Raw genomic sequence first — 23,153 nt, 5'->3', positions numbered from 1 at the left:
GTGGAGGGATAAGGGGAGAAATGCCCCGCTCTCCCCAGCCCAATCAAAGGCCCACCCACCATCTGTGCCAGGTTGGGTGGGCCTGGAAGGCACTGCTTTTGCTGAGGAGCAGGCACTGGTCTCCGGAGGAGGACATCTCATTACTGGAGCACAGAAGACAGAAGGCATTTCTCCCCTCGCAGTCCCTGTGCTGTCCAGCAGGCAGGAGGAGGCAGGAAGGAACTGCTTGGCCCAACGCCTGGCTCCTGGCCTCACTGGCTGGGGAGCCAGGATGGGGAGGGAGGAGAGCTGGGGCTTGGGGCAGCACCCCTCAAGTGGGCCATTCTGGGGTGCCTGCTGGAGCAGATTTCTCCCGGAGACAGGGGTCTCCTCCTTCTACTGTGCTGGGAAAAGAGAGAGGAGCGTCAGAAAGAGGGTGCGGAGGAAGGAGGCACCAAGTCCCTGGGGAGGGAGCTGGAAGTGAGGGCTGCTTCTCTCCCTTTGGTTTGAGGCTGAGGGTGACCTGGGGAGAGGGAAGGGAGGGGGAGGAGGGAGACGAAGGGAACAGGGGCAGATAGATGTGAGACCCAGCATGTCAGAGTCTGACATGACCTAGCAGATTGTTGGTGTCCTAGCAGACTCTGGAAAGGGAGCTAACCAGCCAGGGGCAGGGCTTCGGGGAGTATGGAGTGCTCTGCAGATCGCTTGGCTCACAGCAGGTCCTAAATCAACGGTCTTTGTCACGGTAAACAGCCTTAGCCTATAGTCTGGGCACGGGCGGGGGGGGGGGGGGGGGGTTGTTGGGGTTGGGGGCGTTTGAGGAGGGCCGGGTGGCTGTGAGGAGTAATACGCTCCGGGATTCAAACATCCCTAGGAAAGAAGAGACTAGGGAGGCGAGGCCCGTCGGATGCGCAAGCCGACTTTCACTGAGGGTTTCTGGCTGCAGCAAGTGGAAGGACCTGCTCGGCGGGAACCGTTTTGTCCCTCCCAGGCGACGTCCGATGGGTGTGTCGGGCAGGAGTTGATATTGGACGGGCTGCGGCCCGGACAGCGGCTTAGGAGTCGGGAGCCAGGAGCCAGGAGCCAGGAGCCAGGAAGGGAACCGGGAGCCAAGCAGGGTGCGAGCATGGCCGCCCCAGGCCCACCGCCCCCCACCAGCCACGCGCCACCCGACGTGCCCTCGGGGCTCGCGCTGTTCCTCACCATCCCCTTCGCCTTCTTCCTGCCTGAACTGGTGAGTACGGCGCCGCGGACGGACGGCGAGGACCCGCAGGGGCTGGGGCTGGGGCTGGGGCCCTCCCCTCTGGGGGGCGCGGGGGGCGGGGCGGGGAAGGGGGACCTGCCGGAGCTGTTTCTCCCGATCCCTCCTCGGGCGCCGGGATACTCTCCACGGCCGCCTGCGCTCCCCTCGGCCAGCAGAGCGGGTGGGTTTCCTCCTCCCCCACCGCGGGCCGAGATCGGGGGATGGGGGCGCTGCTAGAATATTGTGGATCTTCAGGAGAGTTTTGGAAACGGACTTTTATTTTATGGGCTCTTTTCCTGAACCACCTTTCTAAAGTTCCAAAAGGGGACTCGCCTCGCCTCCTGAGAGGTCTGCCAGTGCCTTCTTGTCTGAGGGTTACCCTGGTCCTGGGTGGACTCCCCAGAGGAGGCAGCTTATGACAACCGTGGCGGTAAACTAGTCGGGTGAGCCACCCGGGCTGCCCACGAGAACCCGTCACCCCAGTGGTGGCTCTGGGGTGCCCATGGCTGAACTGTGCTCCAATTTCTGCCAGACCCTGGCGTGTTCTGCACACAGTGTCCACTGAGCTGGTCCCCTCGGAGCCGCTGTCATCATGCCCCTCCGCTGATGGGGGCACTCAATCTGGTGGACAAACCGAGGCAAAGGAGCTTGTTCCCCGGACTCCTGAAATGCCTGGCTTGTGGGGGTGCTTCCTCGGCAGCTCTGAGCCAGGCAGGGAGGGAAAGCAAGGAAGCCGTTCCAACTTCCAGCTGGACCTGGCCAGCCCTCTCACTCTCGTCCTCAGCTTGGAAAGCTGGCCCAACTGAGTGACCTTTTTCAAACTGGTTAAAGGGCACCCAGAAAAGGACCGAGGTGGGGCAGGCCCACCATTCGGGTGGCTCCAGCTGAAACCTCACCCAAGAGGCAGGTTTCTGCCCAGCCTACGCCCCCCCCCCCCCGCCCACCCGCCCCAGGACACAAGCATGGGCAACCTGCCAGGCTGGTGACACCTTAGTGCTCTTGCAAGTTCTCTGTGCCAGGACCCGGGTGTGTCCTCACCTCAGAACAACCACTTGAATTGCCAGGATTGTGGTTGACTCAATCACATGGTTTGTGACCATCAGGCAGGCCACGGGTGACGCCGCCTTCCCAGGTCCCTGGGTGCCGGAGGGAGACTGTGAGCATTCCTCCAGCAGTCACACTGTGCTCAAGGGGGTGTCCAGACAGGGCTGTGGCACCAACTAGGAGAGGCCGTCTGACCTGGTCAAGTCCAGGAGCCCAGGCCTGTGAATTTGCACCTCAAATGATAGTCTAGATTTTTAACGGGGTGAGGGGGAGACGAAGAGGGAAAGGTCCAGAGACCAACAGGAAAGACCAACAGGCAGGAGACTGGAGGGAAGGAGCTTCTAGAATCAAGAAAGCACCTGCGTGAGCCCGACTGGGTGGCTCAGTTGGTTGGAGTGCCCTCGCATAAGCCAAAAAGGGTTCCAGTTTCGATTCCTGGTCCCTGGTCGGGCACATGCCGGGGGGGGGGGGGGGGGGGGGGGGTGTAACTAGTCTCTCTCTCTCATTCTCCTCATTCTCTCTCCTCCCCTTTCTTCTCTTTCTAAAATCAATAAACATATCGGGTGGGTGGGTGGGTGGGTGAGTGGGGACATCTCTTGGTACCTGCTCCCAGGATGCCGGCTCCTGCAAGTGGAATTCCTGGAGGAGTAAAGTGTGTGGCTCTGCTGGGCTCTAGGTCATCAATATCTTAAGTGGCGGGATATTGTCGGTGGTTCAATTTTATGCATTTATATTTCCTTTGAAATTTCAGGTTTATAGAAAAACTGCTGTTAATAGTACAGAGATTCCCATATACTCTTTTCTCAGCCTCTCCTGAGGCCTAACTCTTATGTAGTACAACTATCAAAACTAGTAACTTAATGGCCCTATCCGGTTTGGCTCAGTGGATAGAACATCAGCCTGTGGACTGGAGGGTCCCGGGTTTGATTCTGGTCAAGGCCACATGCCCCAGTTGTGGGCTCGATCCCCAGTAGGGGGCATGCAGGAGGCAGCTGATCAATGACTCTCATCATTGATGATTCTATCTCTCTCTCCCTCTCCCTCTCTGAAATCAATAAAAATATATTTTTAAAAAATTAGTAAGTTCGCATTGCTACTATGTATCAACTGCCCTGTAAACCTATTGAAATTGTGCAGATTTCCCCCTGATGTCATTTTTCTGGCCCGGGATCCAGTCCAGGATTCCACATTGCATTTAGTTGTCATGTCTCCTTTTCTTCTTTAATGTGGAGTAATTCTTCAGTCTTTGTTTTAACACTTTTGAAGACTTTGGATCAGTTGTCTTGTACAATGTCCCTCCATTTGGCCTGTCTAATGTTTCTTCATTACAACTTTATTTTTCCTTCACAGTAATCCTTATTCACTGTTGAAAACTTAGAAAACACAGAAAGAAATATAATTCATACACATATATATATTCATATACATACAGTAGTCCTCCTTTACCCATAGTTTCACTTTCTGTGGTTTTAGTTATCCATGATCAACCGTGACCTGAAAATATTAAATAGAAAATATTAAATAGAAAATCCAAGAAATAATTCATAAGTTTTAAATTGTGTACCAATCTGCATAGTGTAATAAAATCACCCGCTGTCCGTTCTGTCCAGTCCAGGATGAGAATCATCCCTTTGTCCAGTGTCTCCGCACTGTAGACACTTCGCGCCTGCTGCAGCCGCCTTGGTTATCAGCTCAGTGGTCACAGTATCACTGTGTTCAGGACCTTTGTTTTACATAAGAATGGCCCCAAACCACAAGGGTAATGATGCTGGCAATTTGGATATGCCAAAGAGAAGCCATAAAGTGCTTCCTTTAAGTGAAAAGATCAAAGTTCTCTAATAAGGAAAGAAAAAAAAATCATGCTGAGGTTGCTAAATCTACAGTAAGAATGAGTCTTTTGTCTGTGAAGTGGTGAAGAAGGAAAAAGTATTTCATGCTAGCTGCTGAGAGAGAGAGAGATTGAGTTTATTACAGTACATTGTTATAATTGTTCTGATTTATTACTAGTTATTGTTGGTAATCTGTTACTGCACCTATTTATAAATTAAACTTTATCATAGAGGTGTTTGTGTATGTGTGTGTGTGTGTGTGTGTGTGTGTGTGTGTGTGTGGTTTGGAGCTGTCCTGTCTGAGGTCTCAGGCATTCACTGAGAGACTTGGACTATGGCCCCCAGCAGATAAGAGGGGACCACTGTACACATGGATGTATCTAGTTGGGTTATTCTGTACATGCTGCTTTGCACTGGCTTTTTCCTTAAATAAGCCTTCCTAGCAAGGAATATAGAATCATGTGTGCCTCATATCTGGGGAGAGAAAGAGGAGGTAACTAGGAGAGGAGGGGAGAACGTCGAGGTGAGTGGTTGATTCTTGACCCCATGGAGCAGAAGACTGGCTGGGCTGGAGAGGAAAGTGCTGAGTCAGCCAGTAGAAGCTCCTCTCTGACCCTGGTCTGCTGGCCGTGCTGCCCACTGCCGCCCACTGGGCAGACAGCAGAGCACCAGACCTAGGGGTCCCGGTAGATTCTCTGTCTTAGGGCCCAAGGCATCACAGACAGTATGTTTTTCTAAGGACATGAGTCTAAAGAAGAGGGTCTAAAACTGGGAGCTCAGGCCAGCAAAGGGAGGCAGAGGAAGCGAAATCCGTAACCTGGCTTCAGATGCAGACATGGGTGGCCCAGAGCAGACATGGGTGGCGTCTGCAGGCACATGTCCCTCCAGCCACTGTCTCCTAACTGCCCACTGTGAAGTCTGGGGAGCAGGGCTGGTGTCCAGGGCATTCCCAGGGGAGTGAGGACAGCAGAATTATAAACAAGGGGCACCCTGAGGCCCTAACTCCACTCCTCAGACTCCTCTGCCTGGTACCACCCCTGCTGCCTAAACAGTGGCCGCTCTTGTATTTCTGGATGATGACAGACTTCGGACGGCAGAGGGTCCAGGGGAGCCTTAGTGTTCCCTAGCCGCTCTGCTCCCTGCAACCTGCTCTCACAAGGTCTTTGTCTAAGTGGCCTTATTTTAGTCTTTAACGTTAAAATTCACATTTTAAACTTTTGACTTTACAGTAATTATAGATCCATAGGCAGATGCGAAGTTAGTTCAGGAAGGTCTCGCACCCTTAGTCCAGCGTCCCGCATAGTTACATCTGTCATAAGCCAGTGACAATTTCAAACCAGGAAACCGAGGCGGTAAGATGTGTCTGCATAGGTAGATGTGCCTATATTTTCACTTGACGAAAGACCTACCTCGGTATCTGTTTTCACTAACGGAGAGAAATCTGAAGAAGATTTTTGCTCCTATGAAAAGGGCAAAAATAGCGCTGGGTGCTAGTTTGCAGCAGCCGGTAGAGGCAGGGGCACCCCAGCAGCAAGAGTGGCCCCGCCACCGAGCTCCTGTCCAGGAACCACCCTCAGCATCTCAGCACCCCGCCCAGAGCTCTGAGCTGAGTCTGGGCACATCTGGGCTTTATCACCATTGATTCTGTTAGCAAGATGGGTCCTAAGTTAACAGAAATAAGAGAGCTCAAAAAAAAATAAAAATTAAAATTAAAAAATTAAAAAAATAAAATAAAAAGCCGAAACCGGTTTGGCTGAGTGGATGGAGCGTCGGCCTGCGGACTGAGGGGTCCCAGGTTCGATTCCGGTCAAGGGCATGTACCTGGGTTGCGGGCACATCCCCAGTAGGAGATGTGCAGGAGGTAGCTGATCGATGTTTCTCTCTCATCGATGTTTCTAACTCTCTATCTCTCTCCTTTCCTCTCTGTAAAAAATCAATAAAATATATTTAAAAAAAAAAAAGAGAGAGCTCATAAAGATGTTATCGTTGGCATGAAACTGAACGTAATTAAGTGTGTTTAGTATGGTTGGCAGGTTATTTTGGGGGGTATGAACATGCAAAAACGTTTCCTATGTAAATTAATGGTAATTGCTTCTTAGCTTTATGCCATTTCGGCTTCAAAAGGTTTCATAGGAACCTCCACTTTCAGATAGTGGGGAACCTGTGCCTCTGTCATTTTCTCACATGTGTAGATTCATGTAGCCGCCACCACAATCAAGATACAGAACGTTCTGTCCCACAAAGGCCTCCGTCCCAGTTCCCTTTTATGGTCTCCTCCACCGCATTCCAACCCTGTCCCCCCACTCACCTCTTGAACCCTGGGAACCACTAATTCTGTTTCGATAATTTTGTTTTTTTGAGAACGTAAGATAAATAAATGGAATCACACAGCATGTGGCTTTTTGAGGCTGGCTCCCTCCCCTCAGCGGAGTTCCCTCAGGTCCACCCAAGTTATTGTGTATCAATAGCTCCTTCCTTTCCACTGCTTTGCAGTGGTCCCTGGCGTGGATTTTCTGTGGTTTGTTTAACCTGCGACCCGGTGAGGTACGCTTGGTTGCTGACAGTTGTTAGCTATTCTGAATAAAGCTGCTGTGGACGTTTGGGACAGGCCTTTTCGTGGCTGTAGTTTTCCTTTCTCTGGGAAAATGCGAGTGTGACTGCTGGATTGTGTGTTAAGTGTGTGCTTGGTTTTTTTTATTAAGAAGCTGACAAACCCTTTTCCAGAGGTGCTGTACTATTTTTCATTCCACCAGCAACAGAAAAAGACTTTTGGTATCTTAACATTCACATTTGCATTTTATTTGGTTTATAGTGGAATTTAGATTTCTCATTTGAAGACCATATTAATTTCAAAATATAGTCTCCTTCATTCAGTGAGTGTGGGTGCCTGCTAGTGCCAGCCTGGGGAGGGCCTGGGAACCAGGCATCCCCACCCCCCCTTCACAGCAGACAGTGCTGGGTGGGGTGGGGTGGGGTGACCCTGTGATGCCTGAGTGCCTGCAAGGTTGACTCGTCTGCTCTTTGCTCCTTTAGGAGCTGAGAGGTGACTCAGGTGATGAGGACTGAGGGAGTATTTTATGAATAAGAGTCCAGGGAAGTCTTGTAACCTCCGACATTTTCACTACTTAACTTACAAATTACATTTTTGACTAATTAAAAAGAAGTGGCTAAGAAGATCTCTAGAGAGTCAGCAAGTTAGAAGGCAAGATGACTCCCTGGTGTTGATGTTGCCTTTGAGCCTGGCCGGTGCAGTAGCAGAGACGTACCGACTCTCTCTCTCTCTCTCTCTCTCTCTCTCTCTCTCTCTCTCTCTTTCTCTCCTCTCTCAAGTCCTCAAGTGAGGATTTAAAAAAAAAAAAAGTCTATCAGAAGGTTCTGCTACTTAATTGCCGTGAGGCCCCGGGCAGGTCACTGAACCACTCTGAGCCTCAGCAATGAGACAGGAACAGTCAAGACCTCATGAGACAGCTCCGTGGTTCCCACAAGGGTGTTCACAGGCAGCCCTAGAAGTGTCAGCTTTACGGTCTCATTGCTGTTGGTCATCCAGACTTCTTCCTAGAAAGCCTGTTGCTTGTGAGCAGATCCCAAATGTGAATCCACAAGCATTTATCAAGATGCCAGGGCTGCTCTCACCCCAGGCTTTGCTCTTTGGGGAAACAAGAACAGCTGGTGGTGATGAGGGGTAATGTCCAAAGGTGAGGTCACCGGAGAGGGAAGTTCCCTTCAGACCACAGAACGAAGAGGCAAGGGTCATGTCTGCCTTCTTACCTTTACATTCCCGTGCTTGGCACAGGGTAGATCTCACTAAATATTGGCTCAGGGAACCCATGAGGTTCACATGGAGCCGGCCCCTTCTTGCCCACAGCCTGACTCTCTATATGTTGCCCTCCAGTTCCAGGCAGTCCTAGTCTGGACCAGGAAACATCTCACCCCTCAAGCCAAGCCCTTCAGGAATGCCGGCCCTGGAGTAAGCCCACCCTAATGAGGCCCCAGGGCCTTGTGGCTGAGCACCCCCAATTCCCACCTGGGGTGCTCTCCACATGTCCCTCGCATCTCTCCTGCAAGCCAGGGGTTATGGCTCACCTTACCTTACCTTATAGAACTGACATGAACAAACTCACTCCGCCCTGGGCCCCGGGTTTCCTACTGTCCTTAGCAAGCACACCAAAGCCTTCTAGTTGATCGTTATCTGTGTTCCTTAGATGTAGCCATAACCATTTTTGTTAGCAATGGCTGAGTGGTGTGACAATTAAGATAGATATCAAACTGGCCCCTGGCACTGCTGCATTCCTTGTCCCTTTGTTTTGTCAGTCATTAATATCTGAGTTACAGTATAAAAAGCACTGTAACAGGTCTGATAGCGGAGAACAATCTGTGCCAGTGCTGGGTCATCTGTCTGCTCTGACCCTATATCCCTGCAAGTAAAGACCCCATAATAAACCCTGTTATATCCTACGGAGGTGCCTGCTTCATTCTGTGGTCTGAAGGTACCTTCTCTTTATGGAGCCTTTATGCCTCCACCCCCCTGTCAGATAGAATACAGAATACTTCCATCACCACAAGTCTGCCTCCTTGCCCCTTTTATAATCAAAATAACTCCCCTCCTGCCCCACCCTCTTCTTAGTCCCCAGCTCATTAATCTCTCCTCCATTTCTTGCCTTTAAAAAGTGGGGAGTTGTGGGACAGGGTCGCCCTGGCGGAGGCGTACAGGGACCCTGGGGTTGGAGCCACTGCCATTGCTGCTGGCAGGACAGTGACAGGGCCTGGGAGCCAGGAACTGTGGTTGCAAACTCCAGCCCGCAACACAGAAGGATGGCCTTGAGCTGAGAGACCCAGGGAACTAGCAGGCAATCATCCACACCCACCCCGCTGGTCTGGACTTATAGTCCTCTCCTTCCCCTGACTGGCCAAACCATGAGCAATGTCCCCTGAATCAGTGGCTTCTATCAGGGCAGACGGGACAGGATGCAAGCAGCCTGCTGCAGGTCAGCCAGCGGGTTCACTGTAGGAGGGTAGGGAGGGGCCCAGCACATTCTGACCCTCTGGACCCGGGGCCCCAGATAAGAAGCCTCACCGATAAGAAGTGCCCCACCTGCTGCCAGCGCCCTTCCAGGGCTTTTCATCCGGAGAACTTTCCCCCGGGGCACGGGGCTCGGGCATGGGGCACTGGGGCACGGGCACGGGGCATGGCTGGGCCTTGGGAGGCAGGAGAGCTTTCTAGAGTGTCATCCAGATGGACAAGCAGAAGGAAGGGGCCGAGGAGGGAGGGGTTGGGGACCCTGAGCCAGGTTCCCTGGCCTTTATCCTTCTTATCTCAAACCTCTCCTCTTCTGCATCCTCCCCTACTTGCCGGCCAGCCTTGCCCCTGAGCTGCCTCCTCCTGGTCTGCCCCATCCGGCCAGGAGGCCTGCTGCTGGGGGCCCACACAGGCCTGACCTGTAGCAACAGACACTTGTACCCGGTTACAGAGCAGCTTGAGCCCAGCTCCACACCCTCCTGCTTCAAGCTGCACCCAGAAGGCGCCTGGTGGGCCCTAGGGCCAGGCCGCAGTAGGCTCCCCATCCAGGGCAGGTACCATGGGCGTGGGGTGCAGAATCTTCCCACCTATTTCAGGGAAGTCCATCCATCTCAGCCCTTCACCCCAACTGGAGTCTCGGAGCTTTGCGCTTCTGCCTCTGCCCTGTTCGCAGCCCCCACCCGCCCATCCGAACCCTCTCTGCCCAAGTGATGCTGGCGGGGGGAGAGGGGCTGTTTATTTGAGCGTCACCCTCCCTGACGGCACATTTTTGTGTAGTTCTTCCTGTGTGCCAGGCCACGTGGTGTTGCAGGACACGAAGGGGTGGGGAGGAGGCGGGAGATGGGAAAGCCTCTTGGGAAATCCTGTCTGTTCTCCCAGGAATGCTGCTCCCAGGGGGCCTGGTAGGTGCAGGCACAGGAGTGGCACAGGGACGAAACCAATGGGTGCCCGTCCTCCTGAAGGAAATGCCCGTGTGTGGCTGGGCCTCAGTGGCAGGCGCGGGGGTGTCAGGTGGTGCCACCTGCATGGGAATCAGGCCCAAGAAGATGAGAGTGAGCAGCTAGCGAGTGAGCAGAGCCTAGCAACTGCCTCCTGCCGCCTTTCTCCAGTTGCTCAGCAGCTCGTTCCAAGCACCTGCTGAGTGCCAGGCTCCATGCTCTGCCCTGGGGACACAAAGGCCACAGGGGACACAGAGTCCTGCATTCAGGAGCTCAGGGTCTGAGGAGGAGGCAGCGAAGAGAGACAATGCCATGAGGGAGGTCACTGAGGCGTGCCCCGGGGACTTGGTAGTTCAGGGGGCTTCCTGGAGGAGGTGCTTTGGTCTGATCCCTGCCCTGAAGTGTCTGCTCATAGACACGGTGGGGGAGGGAGGTGCAGAGCAGAACGTTCGTGGGGACTGGAGTGAATGGTGATGCCTGGGTCCTCGGTGCCTGACGAAGGACAGGACACAGCCACTGGTCACAAAATGTCTGTGAGTTCCTGGGGGAAGGAGGAGGTGGGGGCCCCTGCCTGAGTCCAACTCTAAGACTCATCTTAAAAAAAGGTTTTCCCTACCCGCTCCCCGCCCCCCCCCCCCCCCTCCGCCCCATGCTTGGTTTGGGTGTTGCTGTTTTTCAGGGACAAGAAGAAAGGTCCTTTCGACTTTGGCAGGACAGGAATGTTTTTATTATCCCACCTTCTATTACCCTGTGAGCCCGGGCTGGTTAGTCAGTCAGAAGTTGGGTTAGTGGAGGCCAGGGTCTGAATGGGTGGGTGTGGTCCTAGGGAGGAAACGGTGGCAGGGAGGGCAGGAGGAAGGCCAGGAGGTCTGGCGCTGACTCACCTCCCCTCCGGCGGGGACATCCTGCCCCTCCTGGCGGCTGGAGCTCACCCAGGGTGGGCCCTGATTTCCCTGGCGGGCAGCCAGCCTGGTCCTGAGAGCTCTTGTGGGCACCAAGGTCTCCTTATATGACCTGGTTGGCCAGGAGCAGCCTGGACGGAGCTCTGACAGGCACTATTGTTCCTGGAGTGGACCGGATGGCACAGGGGCCCTCACTGGGGACCAGGGCACCAGGCTGGCAATTTCCTGCGAGCTTTAAAGCCACAGAGAGAAATTCTCACTCCATGAGTCAGGACGAGAGAGGGAGTGTCTGGAGGTGTCCTAGGTTGAATTATGGAGCATAGAACTTCCATGTAAATGCAAGCTGTTGGGAGCCTGAGTTCAGGTCCAGGCCTGCCACGTCCCAGTGGGTAACAGGAAGAAGTCAGTTGGCCTCTCAGAACTGGTTTAGGAGGTGATGATGCCCAGAAAAAGCCCCAAGGCTGCCAGTCCCCAGACACCGGGAGGAGCTGCCGGGGGGCTGTAAGCAGCACCCACGGGATGGGCCTCGGAGCTGCCACAGGGAGGCCTGCAGCAGGGAGAGCACAGCCAGGCACCTGGCTCCCTGGGACTTGATCTGGGCCTGTTCCTCCCAGCGGGAGGCTTCGTGGTGGTGGTGCAGCCCATGTCCACCCAAGGATGAGGGGGCAGGGGAGAGGCAAAGCTGTCATGTCATAAAAATGAAGACAAGCTGTCAAAAAAGGAATGCAGTGGTGGTGGGTGAGACCCGCTGTGCGAGACGCGGCCAGCTATGCAGAAAAACCTGCCACTGGGTATCGCCTGTGGAGCTCCTCCCCGCTTCTCAGCTCCTGGCCGGCCCCACCCGAGCCCACACCCCCAGCCTCCGCCAGGAGACTGGGCTCTGCAGACCTGAGATCGCACGTCTTTGGGGCTCCTCCTTTGTGCTTCACATGGGGTCATGGCTCGGGCAGCATCTGTCTTCAGAACCAGGTGGTGCATAAAGTTCACTCTGCTGCAGCAGCTCAGCCCTTGCCCCAGCCCCTCACCTGCCCCAGCCCCTCACCTGCCCCAGTCCCTCACTTGCCCCAGTCCCTTACCTGCCCCTGCCCCTCACCTGCCCCATCCCCTCAGAGGCCTCTCAGCCCCTCACCTGCCCCAGCCCCTCACCTGCCCCAGCCCCTCAGAGGCCTCTCAGCCCCTCACCTGCCCCAGCCCCTCAGAGGCCTCTCAGCCCCCAGCTGCTCCATCCAGGTGGGCAGATCCTCCCAAAGCAAAGGCAGTCCTCTCTTTTCTTTCCTGTTTAAAAGTCTTTCATGGGTCTCGATCGTCTAGCGCGGTGTCTTTCCTCTTTCTTTTAAAATATTTATTGATTGATTTGAGAGAGAGGGTAAAGGAGGGATGGAAGGAGGAAGTAGAAAGGGAAGGAGGGAGGGAGAGAGAGAGAGAGAGAGAGAGAGAGAGAGAGAGAGAGAAGAGAGAGAGAGAGAGAGAGAGAGAGAGAGATCGATTTGCTGTTCCACTTATTTATTCACTCACTGGTTGATTCTTGTACGTGCCCTGACCAAGGATCAAACCTGCAACCTTGGTGCATTGGGACGACACTCCCACCAACTGAGTACCCTGCCAAGGCTCTTCCCTCTTAAACGTGCATGTTGGTTGTTTGGGTTAGTCAAAACCTGTCACTGAGTCAAGCAGTCCCCCTCGAAGGCCAGGCCACTGATTGATTGACTGGATCTCATTTCAGAAATCTACAAACAAGTGCGCACAAGCCCACACACATACCCTTTCTTTCCCTACACAAATCATTAGCACACTGGGCTCGCTGGGCTGTGCCTTCTACAGTTCTTCGACTTTGTTTCATTTTGGTATAAAAAGAGTCTTTCCTTCTTTGGAAGGCTGCTGGGTGTTCTGCTGTGCAGACCTCACTGGTCCGCACTGGGCGGGCGTTGAGGAAGATCCTATCTTTTCTGCCACCAGCAAGGCTGCAGCAAACAATCTGTGCGTGTGTCATTTTGCTCGTGTGTATTATTTGCAGGACAACTTTCCAAAAGTGAAATTACTGGGTCGCACAGTGAGTGCATTAACATTGTCAACATGGTAAAGCAGTTGGTGGCACCGTTACTAGTATTTAACCTGGAGATGGCAGTGGGCCTCAACCTGGGCTCTAGATGGGCTTGAGTATCTGGAAGTCCTCAGTTGGTAGACAAAACTCGTGCATATACGTAGGTACATTTTTCTAGGCAACCAAAGCTTTCATCAAGTCTATAGAAGGGTGTGTCCTACTCACCCCGCTGATTGGTCTCCAAGCTCCTCCAGTGTGAACTTCCCATCCTTCGGGAAGACCTCTCTTGCACATTCCTCCCCTCTGAGCCTTTCTCAGGGAACATCCCCTCCCACCTTCTCTGCCATTCCAAATGATCATGGCTAGCAGGGCCAACCACTCTTACCCAGCACTCACCATTTGCGCGAGAACCACATGAGAAGGGTCTGTGTGCTCCCCACCACCTCCATGAGATGGACATGGACATGGACATGGAGGCACAGATGAGTTAAGTAGCCTGCGCAGCAGTCAGCACTGGGATTGGAACCCAGGAGGAACGATGCTGCCCCTGCTCTGGAGTGACGATGAGTGGGAGTCAGGAGCTGGGCTCTGGGGCCCTTGTCCTGGCTGCATCATTGGGGCACCCTCTCTCACTCATTCCATCAGGATCTCTGGGCAGGACCCAGGTGTGGGGGCTTTCTCAAAGTCCTTGATGATCCCAGGACTTTGAGAAAGGGGAGCAAGACTCAGCGAAGTTCTGGAATCAGCTATTTGTCCCCAGACTCTGACTAGGGGCTATTAGGCCAGTGCTGATATGTGTGAGGGCTCTTCACCCAGCGACCTAAATGCGAGGGAGCTGCTTTAGGCTCTAGAGCAGTGGTTCTCAACCTTCCTACACCCTTTAATACAGTCCCTCATGTTGTGGTGACCCCCAATTTCATTGTTACAAATTGAACATAATTAAAGCATAGTGATTAATCACAGAAACAATATGTAATTATATATGTGTTTTCCGATGGTCTTAGGCGACCCTTGTGAAAGGGTCGTTCGACCCCCAAAGGGGTCGCGGGGAAACAAGGGACCGGACTTATTTTAAGCTCTATCCTCCCTAAAGAGATTCCATCAAGTGTCAGCTCAGCCTTTGGAAAAGGCATAGAGGAGCATCCTGTGTATGTTCATAGGAAACAGACTGCCTACATTGGACTTGAAATATACTTGCTCACCACACCCAGTGATAATGCAGCATTCTCCCACACGGAGCCCCAGCCCCACACATCTAAGTATGTCTCCTGCTCTTGGGAAATACAAAATGAGGATTAAGATGAGAGAGCAGTTGAGGCTGCCAAGAAAATCTGGAAAACTAAATATGAGATTTTTTTAAAAGCTGGGAAGACAAACACTCAACGTTACCTTACCTGTAAAGAACCAATGCAGACTGCTTGACACAGAAACGAGTTACCACTGCCCTGGGCTTCACTCCCTGGGGCTTGTCATTGGCCCTGATCCCTTCTACTGTTCAGAAGGTGGAGGGTGTGGAAATCAAAGTAAATAGCATTCCTGAGTGACTTGTTGATTGTGCAACCCTGAAGCCCTTTCAGAAAATTCCCATGCAATCGGAGTAGGTGCCCAAATGCTCAGAGGCCAGGTGTAAAATCTGATCGTGTGCAGGATCCGGTGTGTTCTGCCTCGAGTCCTGTGTGACCTTGAGCCTCAGTCACCCCAGCACCCTCCACTGCTGAGAAGTGCAGACTTGTGAGTGATGTGTGCCTGGCAGTGTTGGGTCAGGGCACCTCTGCCGGAAGGAGGAGACAGGCACTGACAGGCATGGTGGGGCCGAGGCACCCTTGCCCGCCTCAGCCTGGCACAGGTGAGCTGGCAGTAAGTGGTGGAAGATATCAAGTGGCAGCTCTTGGGTCTTAGAAAGTTTCCGAGGGAGTTGAATTGCCATACAGACCTAATGAGGCCGTCTGAGTGGATGCATTTCACAAGCTGTAAAGCCTGGTGAATGTGAAGTGGTGGTGGCATTCCGTGATTCATTCAGCACACAATGTTCTCTGACCCCCTCCCCACCACCTACTTTGTTCCAGAACCTGTGCTGGGCACACAGAGTTCAACAGTGAATGGCACAGACCATTCTTTGCCCTCGGGTCTAATGTGAGTCTAAAATATTGCAGGCTCCAGTGTAGTCACTAAATCCTGACTGTCATCCCCGTTAAGAGCCAGCGCTGTTTGGGTGTCGGCATGTGAGCCATTCCTATGCACTTCCCATGTGGCGACAGGACACTTGCCAGGTGCCTAAAGCGGAGACCTGGCACCTCCCTGCAGCATCAGCAATGCCTGTCACTGGATTGACAGACAAGCGCCCAGTTCAGGGCCCTTCACACATCCCTCCTCACATCCTCCTCAGGACCAGGCAGCCCTGACTTGCAGGTGTGTGCTGGAACGTAAGAAAAGTGATGCGCAGAGTATTGCACTCAAGCAAAGTACCTGGCAGGCACTTACTCAGGAATAAAACTCTCAGCCACCATGCTACTCAGGGGGTTCAAGCAGCTGAAGAAGTGCTGGGAGAGCATCAAGACTCCAACCAAGAAATGTATGGCACATGAAAGGGGAGAGAAAATGAAACGGAGCATCAGCCCACTTCTGAGTCCCCAGGCCCTGAGGAAGGAGAGGATTACCAACATGCTGCCTGGGCAGCTCTGCTTCTTGCAGAGCCAAGAAGGAGAAGGAGAAGGGGAAGGAGAAGGAGAAGGGGAAGGGGAAAGAAAAGGGGAAGGGGGAGGGGGAGGAGGAGGAAGAGGAAGAGGAGGAGGAGGAGGAGGAGGAGAAGGAAGGGAAGGGGAAGGGGAAGGGGAAGAAGAGGAGGAGGAGGAGGAGGAGGAAGAGGGGGAGGGGAAGGGGGAGGGGGAGGGGAAGAGGAGGAGGAGGAACTGAGAAACCCTCCTTGAACTAATAAGTGAGTTCAGCAAGTTGCAGGATACACTGTCAACACACAAAATCAATCCTGTTTCTAACCACTAGCTACGAACAATTGGGGAAAAATGTTTAATTTTAAGCAATACTATTTACAGTAGCTCTGCCAAAATCAAATATTAAGGCATAAGTATAAGGAAATGTGCACAGTATCTATAATGCCACAACCTACAAAGCATTGATTTTAAAAAAAATTCAAAGAGCATCTTAATAATTGGAGAGGTGTACCATGTTCATGGACTGGAAGACTCAGCATAGAAAAGATGTCAGTTCTCTCCAAATGGATCTCTAGATATAATACAATCAAAATCTCAGCAGATAGATATTCAGATATTGACATGCTGATTCTAAACTTTATGTGGAAAGGCAATGGAACTAGGGCAGGGGTGAGCTGTCTCCTGAAATGAGCAGAAATATGAGTCACTTGCACTGTCAACTCTTGGTTACAGTGACTCTATAGAAAGTTTAAAATTTGGTAGTGTGATTTCTCCAAACTACAAACCCAGGAGACATCCTTGGCTCCCTCCACCACCAATCACCCAAAATTTCCAGTGGCCATAATCCAACAGGTTCTTCTTTTTCAAAACTTTTTTATTACTTTGTAAAAGATAAACTCCTTTGTGCTCACTGTGCAGTGTGAGCAATGGAACACTATCATTATCTTTGGAGGCCTCTATACACCCATTCCCAACCCCATAGCTCTTTCTTCCTCAAGAAAGTCATTCTCAGAAGGTGCTTAGGAGGGTGGGTCCTGAAGGAATTGAGGAGTGGCAATGAGTCAGATTTTGTACCTGTTGGATTTGAGGAGCTTGAGAAATAGGGCCAGGACTGGGGTGAGGCAAGTGAGATGTCTGGGTGAAAAATGTAATGAGGAACTCACTTTCAGCATCATAGGCAAGGTTTGGTCCCTGCAGAGAGCAGAGACGTCCCATAGGCAAGTGGATGGATGTGTGGGGCTGAAGGCCACAGAGAGAAATGGGCTGGCAGTGGGTTCCTGGGATCCAGCCTATGAGGTCCTTCTAAGAACAGATTTAACTTGAGTGAAGAGAAGGAGAATGAGGAGGCTCACCAGGACATCCTAAGGAGGCCCCATGAAGAAGATTTACTCAGAGTCAGATACAAACCAACAATAAAACCACTTGGAGTCCTTGGGCAGGTCGCTCAGTTGGATAGAGCATTGTCCAAGACAGCAAGAGTGAAGGTTCGATCCCTGGTGAGAGCACATATAAGAGGCATAAATAAGTGGAACAACAAATCAATCTCTCTCTCTCTCTCTCTCTCTCTCTCTCTCTCTCTCTTTCTAATCAATTTTTTAAAAAGCCTCTTGGAGCTCATGTCTACCCTCTCCTCCAGGCCTCTAACTGGATATGCAGCTAGTGGACATATAGTTCTTCCCCTGGGCTCAACACGAGTGCAAGCCCAGCCCCAAAGCAAACAAAAACAGAGCCCAGAGAAAACAGGAGAAGGGTTTGGTTTCTCCACCAAGGGGGTAATAAATGACTAGACACAGTTGAGAGGTGATTAAACTGGGACTGTATTGCCTAGCAGGGCATCAGATACTATAACTTGGGGGTGGAGAGGGGGGTACACCAAGCCAAGTTCCCGCAGGGCCAGGCAGGCACTGTCAGTGGGTGAAAGGAGCCAGGAGAAGGAGAGTACTATTCCACCTTGAAAGTGAGTGACAGAACGTGCTACACAATGGCGTGGGGTTACAGGGGAGAGGGATGTGGTCCACTGAGGACTCCGGGTCCTTTTTAAAGAGATAGTCACAACTCATTTCAGCCTACTCTTGCCTGGGAAATGTGTTCACTGTGGCCAGAACTATAGATTTCTCAAGAAATGTCTGAAATCTGAATTTCTCATGTGAAATGTCTTATTTTAAATGTTGGCCACTTATTCAGACACATTTAAAAAACTGTTTATGCCAACACTGTTTGAACCAAGTAGACACACCCACAGGCCAAATTCAGCGAAGTCCTTCTGTGGGCAGCCTCTGTGTTAACCCCTTCGATTTTCTAATAAAGTTTACTGTGACTCAGGGCACCAGCCTTCCTCCCCATTCCCTCGACTCCCTCCTAACTTCACCTGAAGAGCTTTTAACCAGAGGCAGAGGAGCAGAGAGACCCCACAAAGGAAGACGCACCCCACACACGCAAATGACCTTTCCTTCAATGCTTTTCTCTTACAGGTGTTTGGGTTCTGGGTCTGGGTCCTGGTGGCCGCCACCCACGTGGCAAACCCGCTGCTGCAAGGATGGGTGTTGTACGTCTCGCTGACCTCGTTCCTCATCTCCCTCATGTTCCTGTTGTCTTACTTGCTTGGATTTTACAAGAGATACGAGTCCTGGAGAGTCCTGGTAAGAACCAGTGAGGGGACTAGGCCCCCGGACTGCCCCAGACTGGTGTCCTGGGTGTTGTGGGGACAGCGGGCCTTCTGGGTGCGGAGGGGGAACCAGAGACCTTTCCTGGGCTGGGCCCCCATGACCAAGACTTTTTATGTGAATGTGTTCGCTCTGAAACCCGAACGAGAGCGCTGCCCTGCCGGAGTCAATCTCATTGCATTCCCTGTTGTGCCTTCCTTGTGAGGAACATACACATTCTGTGTGCAGATGACCCTTAAACAGCATGGGGTTAGGGGGTGACCGGCTACACAGTTGGAAATCTACTTCTAACTTTTGACTCCCCCAAAATATAGTTACCAAAAGCCTATTGTTGGCTAAAGGCCTTACCAATAACACAAGTAGTTGATTAACACATATGTTATATGCTAATGTATTATATACTGTATTCTTACAATAAATAAAGCTAGAGAAAAGAAAATGTTATTAAGAAAGTCATAAAGAAGAGAAAATACATTTATAGTATTTATTGAAAAAAATGCACATTTAAATGGACCAGCACAGTTCAAATCCGTACTCCTGACACATTTCCCTCTAAATCTCATTCGGGAAAAATCAGTGGAGCAACATCGAAGGAAATGCCAACAGGAAAAAAGTCACCCCAATCTCGAGGTCTTGTCACAATCAGTGCGTTCGTTCTTCTGATTCCCCACAAATTTTGTGTAAAATTCGTATATGTTAATCACGCTGAACTAATGATTTGGGGTCTCAAAACTTTCGTTTAATATTACATCATTTTTTCATGTTTTCACATCGTCTTGATAACCATTAATTTTTTTTTATATTGAACAACTTACCTCATCACTGATCAGATTAAATGAGATAAATGAGAAAAGGGCTTGGCCTAGAACTTGGCACAGAATAAGCTCTCAATTAGTATTGATATTATTACTGCTGTTTATTAATCCACGATTGCTCACTACATAGATATTTCATTAGAAACACTGCAAACAAAACCCCCCCAAAAACAAGGCAGGAGGTAGGGAGCAGGCCTGTCTCTTTCTCGCCCCTCCCAGCTGTGTTGTGGGAGGAAAGCGCTCACTGGCTGAGTGCCCGGGTGATGTGGCCTCCCTCTTCCCTTCCAGGACAGCCTGTACCACGGGACCACCGGCATCCTGTACATGAGCGCGGCTGTCCTGCAGGCCCACGCCACCATCGTCTCTGAGAGCCAGGACCTGGGCAACTACATGACAAACACCGCGGCCACGGTGGGTGCTGGGCCTGAGCGCCATGGGGAGGGGTCCCCCCGGGCTTGGCTCTTTGGCTCTGCCTCCTGCAGAATAGCCCACCTGAGCCCTCGGGCTGATGGAGCCCTGAGGGCAGGAGGAGGGGTGTGTGTGTGTGTGTGTGTGTGTACACGTGTGCCCAAGCTCACGGTGCCCCAGGCCCAAGTTCAGGTGTCACCTCTCACCTTCTGTTTCCCCCCCTCAGCCCTCTTGCATCCCCTTCACTGCGGTCCAAATATTTTCTTTCCAAAGCACAGATTGCAGGGCCTTCGGGGCTCTCCTGCTGTGGAGTGGAGCCCAGGGCCCTCAGCACAGCTGCACTGGCCAGGCGCCCGTTTATTTCAGTGATGGGACCCAAGGCTAGGTAGCCCAGCCAAAAGGTGGGACAAGCGGGACCCCAGACCTTAGGCTCAACAGACCAGACTCAGGGCCCCTGTGCCTCCCCTCCTGGTCTCTGCACTGCGCCTCCTTCCTCCCTGTGTGGGAACGGCGCCCTCATGTGGCAGCAAGTTCACAGCTGACAGATTCCTCCTCTGACAGGCTTAGCCTTTATCACCTCACCTGGGAAACTTCCAAGGCAGGACTCCAGCTGGGTCTCAGTCACCGTGGCATCACTGTGGCCAGAAAGGTGGAGTCCGTGTCCCTGGGGGCTCCCACAGAGATCAGGTGGCCAAGGGGTGTAGCGTGAGGTGCTGCCCCAGCTTAAGAATGGGGTGCCAGCAAGCATCATGACCCACTAGGGTGGCCACAGGTATTCAGCTGCTTTTCCAGCCTGTCTTTGCCCTTCTCATTGAGCTATTTCCCCTCCTTCAACTGCCACCCACCCCACCTACGGCCCCGGCTCTTCACGGCCTGACCCTGCACACTGCCACCCGCTCTCAGCTGCTACAGCACACGGGCCTCCTGGCTGCCCCTGAACAAAACACATGCTCTGGCTCAGGGCCTTGGCAAGGACCCCCTCACCCCAGGAGGACGAAAGTTTTCGAATGTTCACTGTTATAGCCACTGTTGTTTTTGAAGTCTAGCAGGTGCCCAAAAGATATTTGTTGAATGAATGAATGAATGAATGAATGAACGAACGAACAGAGTGTGAGTGGACAGCAGGGCAAAGGCTGGAGCAGTCGGCCAGGCCTGGGAAGTGTGCTAAGGGCAAGGACTCTACCCTGTAAAGTGGGATCATCACCCGGTTTCATCTCATGCTGGTGAAACAGGGTCAGGCTTCCCTCTTGGGCACAGCAGAGAGCAGCGTGGGCATAGAGAAGGGCAAGCGAGGCAGAGAAAAGCCCTGGCGAGGGGTGATGGTGTGAGAGGAGGGAGAAGTGGGCCGTGGGACAGTGCAGTCAGATGACTTGGGACTTGGGTGGGAAAGGGAGGGAGGAGTCGGGGCGGCCACAGTTGTCTGGCTTGTGGAGCTGGGCAGGAGGAGGGTCCTGGTGCTCACAGCTTGTCCAGCTTCTGGGGAGAGCTCAGGGGCTCCGTCTGGACCATGCAGAGCTAAAGGGCCTCTGAGACTTCCATGGGGAGTGACCAGCAGGCTCTCGGACGGGAGTCTGGGCTGGCGTGGGAAACTGGGAGTCGTCAGAGCACACATGGTGACAGAGGACGAGAGAGGGAGACACTGTGGCTGGAAGACAGCGGGAGAGAGAGGGCCCAGGGCAGGGAGGGCGATGAGCTGCCTTATGGCAGGGAGGGATGCACAGTCTGCAAATGAGGCAGGAGCTGGGCGCCGGGAGTGTGGCCTCAGGATCCCCGCGGTGGGCAGTTCTAGGAGCAAGGAGCACGGCCAGTAGCTGCTGTCCTCAGGCGGACAGCGGGCACAGCAGGGTTAGGGCATGTGGCCAGCTGGGCTCCAGGGCCTGAGGGCCCCTTGGAGGGATGGGCAGCAGCCGGCTCTGTCCGTCTATAACAGTCACTCTCACCCCTTCCAGTTTTTCGCCTTCATCACCACCCTGCTCTACGTGCTCCACGCCTTCAGCATCTACTACCACTGAGGGCAGGAGTCCTGCCCGCGCAAAATGCTCCTGTAACGCGTGGGCCATGGCTCCCGAAGGTCGCTTCAGCACTCGCCATCTGGATGACACACAGACCAACAACACGTCAGTGGGACTAACAGACCGTCTTTTCAGATGAAATCACACTCCGTATAGCCTCCTGGACATTGCAATCCATCGTGATGACTATGAACAGGCTGCGTTGTCTTTTGCCTGGGAAAGTAACTGGTTCCAGAAAACGAGCTTCCAAAGCCCTCAGCGCTGAGAATCCCGATCCACCAGCGTCACCTGGTGGATCCACCTGGCTGGGGGACCCATCTCAGCAATTAGGGTCCCTAGGCAGGTGTGTGGGAACCTGCAGTCTTAGTTTCTTAAAGCCGAAATGGTGCTAGCAAAGCCTCCCCATCACATCTCTGCTTAGATGCAGACCCTCTCCCGCCCTGTGGTTCTGCTCTGATCGGCAGCAAAGACCAGCCACACTGCCACCCCATTACATCCCCCTTCCTCCCCTCCCCAGCTACGGGATCCAATTTAGAGACTAGATTTGCAGGAAAAGAAGTGAGTGACTCTACAAAATTGTTATTCAGTAAGAGCTGGGGGTGGGGGGTGGGGCTGGGCTGCAGGACCCCACCCGACAAGGACTAGAAGCCACCTTGCCCCCCCACGAAAGACCTTCAAGGAAGGAAGCAGGATGTTACGTACAAGGACTCTCCCCTGGGCTCCTCTCACGCTATGCGGGGCATTTCAGGAGGCCGGGAAAGGACCCCGTCCAGGGATGTGCTCTTTCGTGGGTGCCCACCCCCCTCAAGTGCCCGCTGTGGTGCCAGCAGAGAGGAGCCCGGGCCACTCCGCTGCCTCCTACAGCGCGGGGCTCACACGGCTGGACACATGGCTTCCGACTTTTGGACCATTTTCAACGAGAAGGCTGGCGTTGTGCACACAGAAACACAAAAAGAGGTGCTTGGTTTCAAAGTAAAGGTTTTCCCTGAGAAACACGCTGTGCATCTGGGATTTCTCCACACCGTCCTCGGCTCCCCGGTGGGTCTCCTGGCCTCTCGGCTCGGGCATCGCGGCTCAGGCATCGCCCATAACCGCACACACCTGGGACTCCTCTTAGCTGATTTAAGGGCTCACAGTTCCTATCTTCTGCTCCTGGGAGAAGGGGGACAGGGAGTCACCGAAGAGAAACCGGCTTCCCTGTCGTTGACTGCTGGCTTCCCAATTGCCCCGCTATCTTGAAAAGCCCCCATTTATCTCTCTCTTTCTTGCCTGGCAGCTGCCTGGGATGAGCACTGTTCGATATTTACCGAGTAGCCACATCCAAATAAAAGGTGTTTTACAGTAAAACATGCCGAGTGGGCCACTTTGGTGACGCTAGAAGCTGGGAACGCGCTGTGTCACAGCCTGACAGCCCCTGTGGAGGTTTCTCGGGCCCAGCCCCCCGGCCAGCCGCGTGCGAGGCCACATTTGTCTCCAGGGCTTGGGCAACACGTCCACCTCAGTCAGGACAGTCTGGGTACGAGTCCCAGAGCCAAACTCGTGCAGCTGAGGCAAAGCTGGGGGCGCACCGGCTGGTCCTGGGTGGGGAGCAGG

The 23,153-nt window shown here is 52.9% G+C and overlaps 1 protein-coding gene across 2 annotated transcripts; it reads left to right on the top strand.

Annotated features, from left to right (window-relative positions):
• Nucleotides 1–551: 551 nt before the first annotated feature.
• On the top strand, nt 552–22,907 carry MALL (mal, T cell differentiation protein like). 2 transcript variants are annotated; one of them, XM_070429690.1, is made up of 4 exons: nt 552–724; nt 854–1,213; nt 18,134–18,301; nt 21,498–22,907. In XM_070429690.1, the coding sequence occupies exons 2-4, from the start codon at nt 887–889 to the stop codon at nt 21,558–21,560; spliced, it is 558 nt and encodes a 185-aa protein (XP_070285791.1). In that variant the 5' UTR covers nt 552–724; nt 854–886; the 3' UTR covers nt 21,561–22,907. The 2 variants fall into 2 exon arrangements, with proteins under 2 accessions (XP_070285791.1, XP_070285790.1); XM_070429689.1 differs by lacking the exon at nt 552–724 and adding an exon at nt 19,429–19,551 and having other exon boundaries at nt 846–1,213.
• Nucleotides 22,908–23,153: the final 246 nt, after the last annotated feature.

The sequence above is a fragment of the Myotis yumanensis genome, unplaced genomic scaffold (genome assembly GCF_028538775.1).
Source record: "Myotis yumanensis isolate MYYU_CA2020_CCGP unplaced genomic scaffold, mMyoYum1.0.hap1 SCAF_11, whole genome shotgun sequence".
NCBI classification, from domain to species: Eukaryota; Metazoa; Chordata; class Mammalia; order Chiroptera; family Vespertilionidae; genus Myotis; species Myotis yumanensis.
The sequence above is the reverse complement of the archived record's forward strand: the minus strand, read 5'-3'. Positions and strand labels throughout refer to the sequence as shown.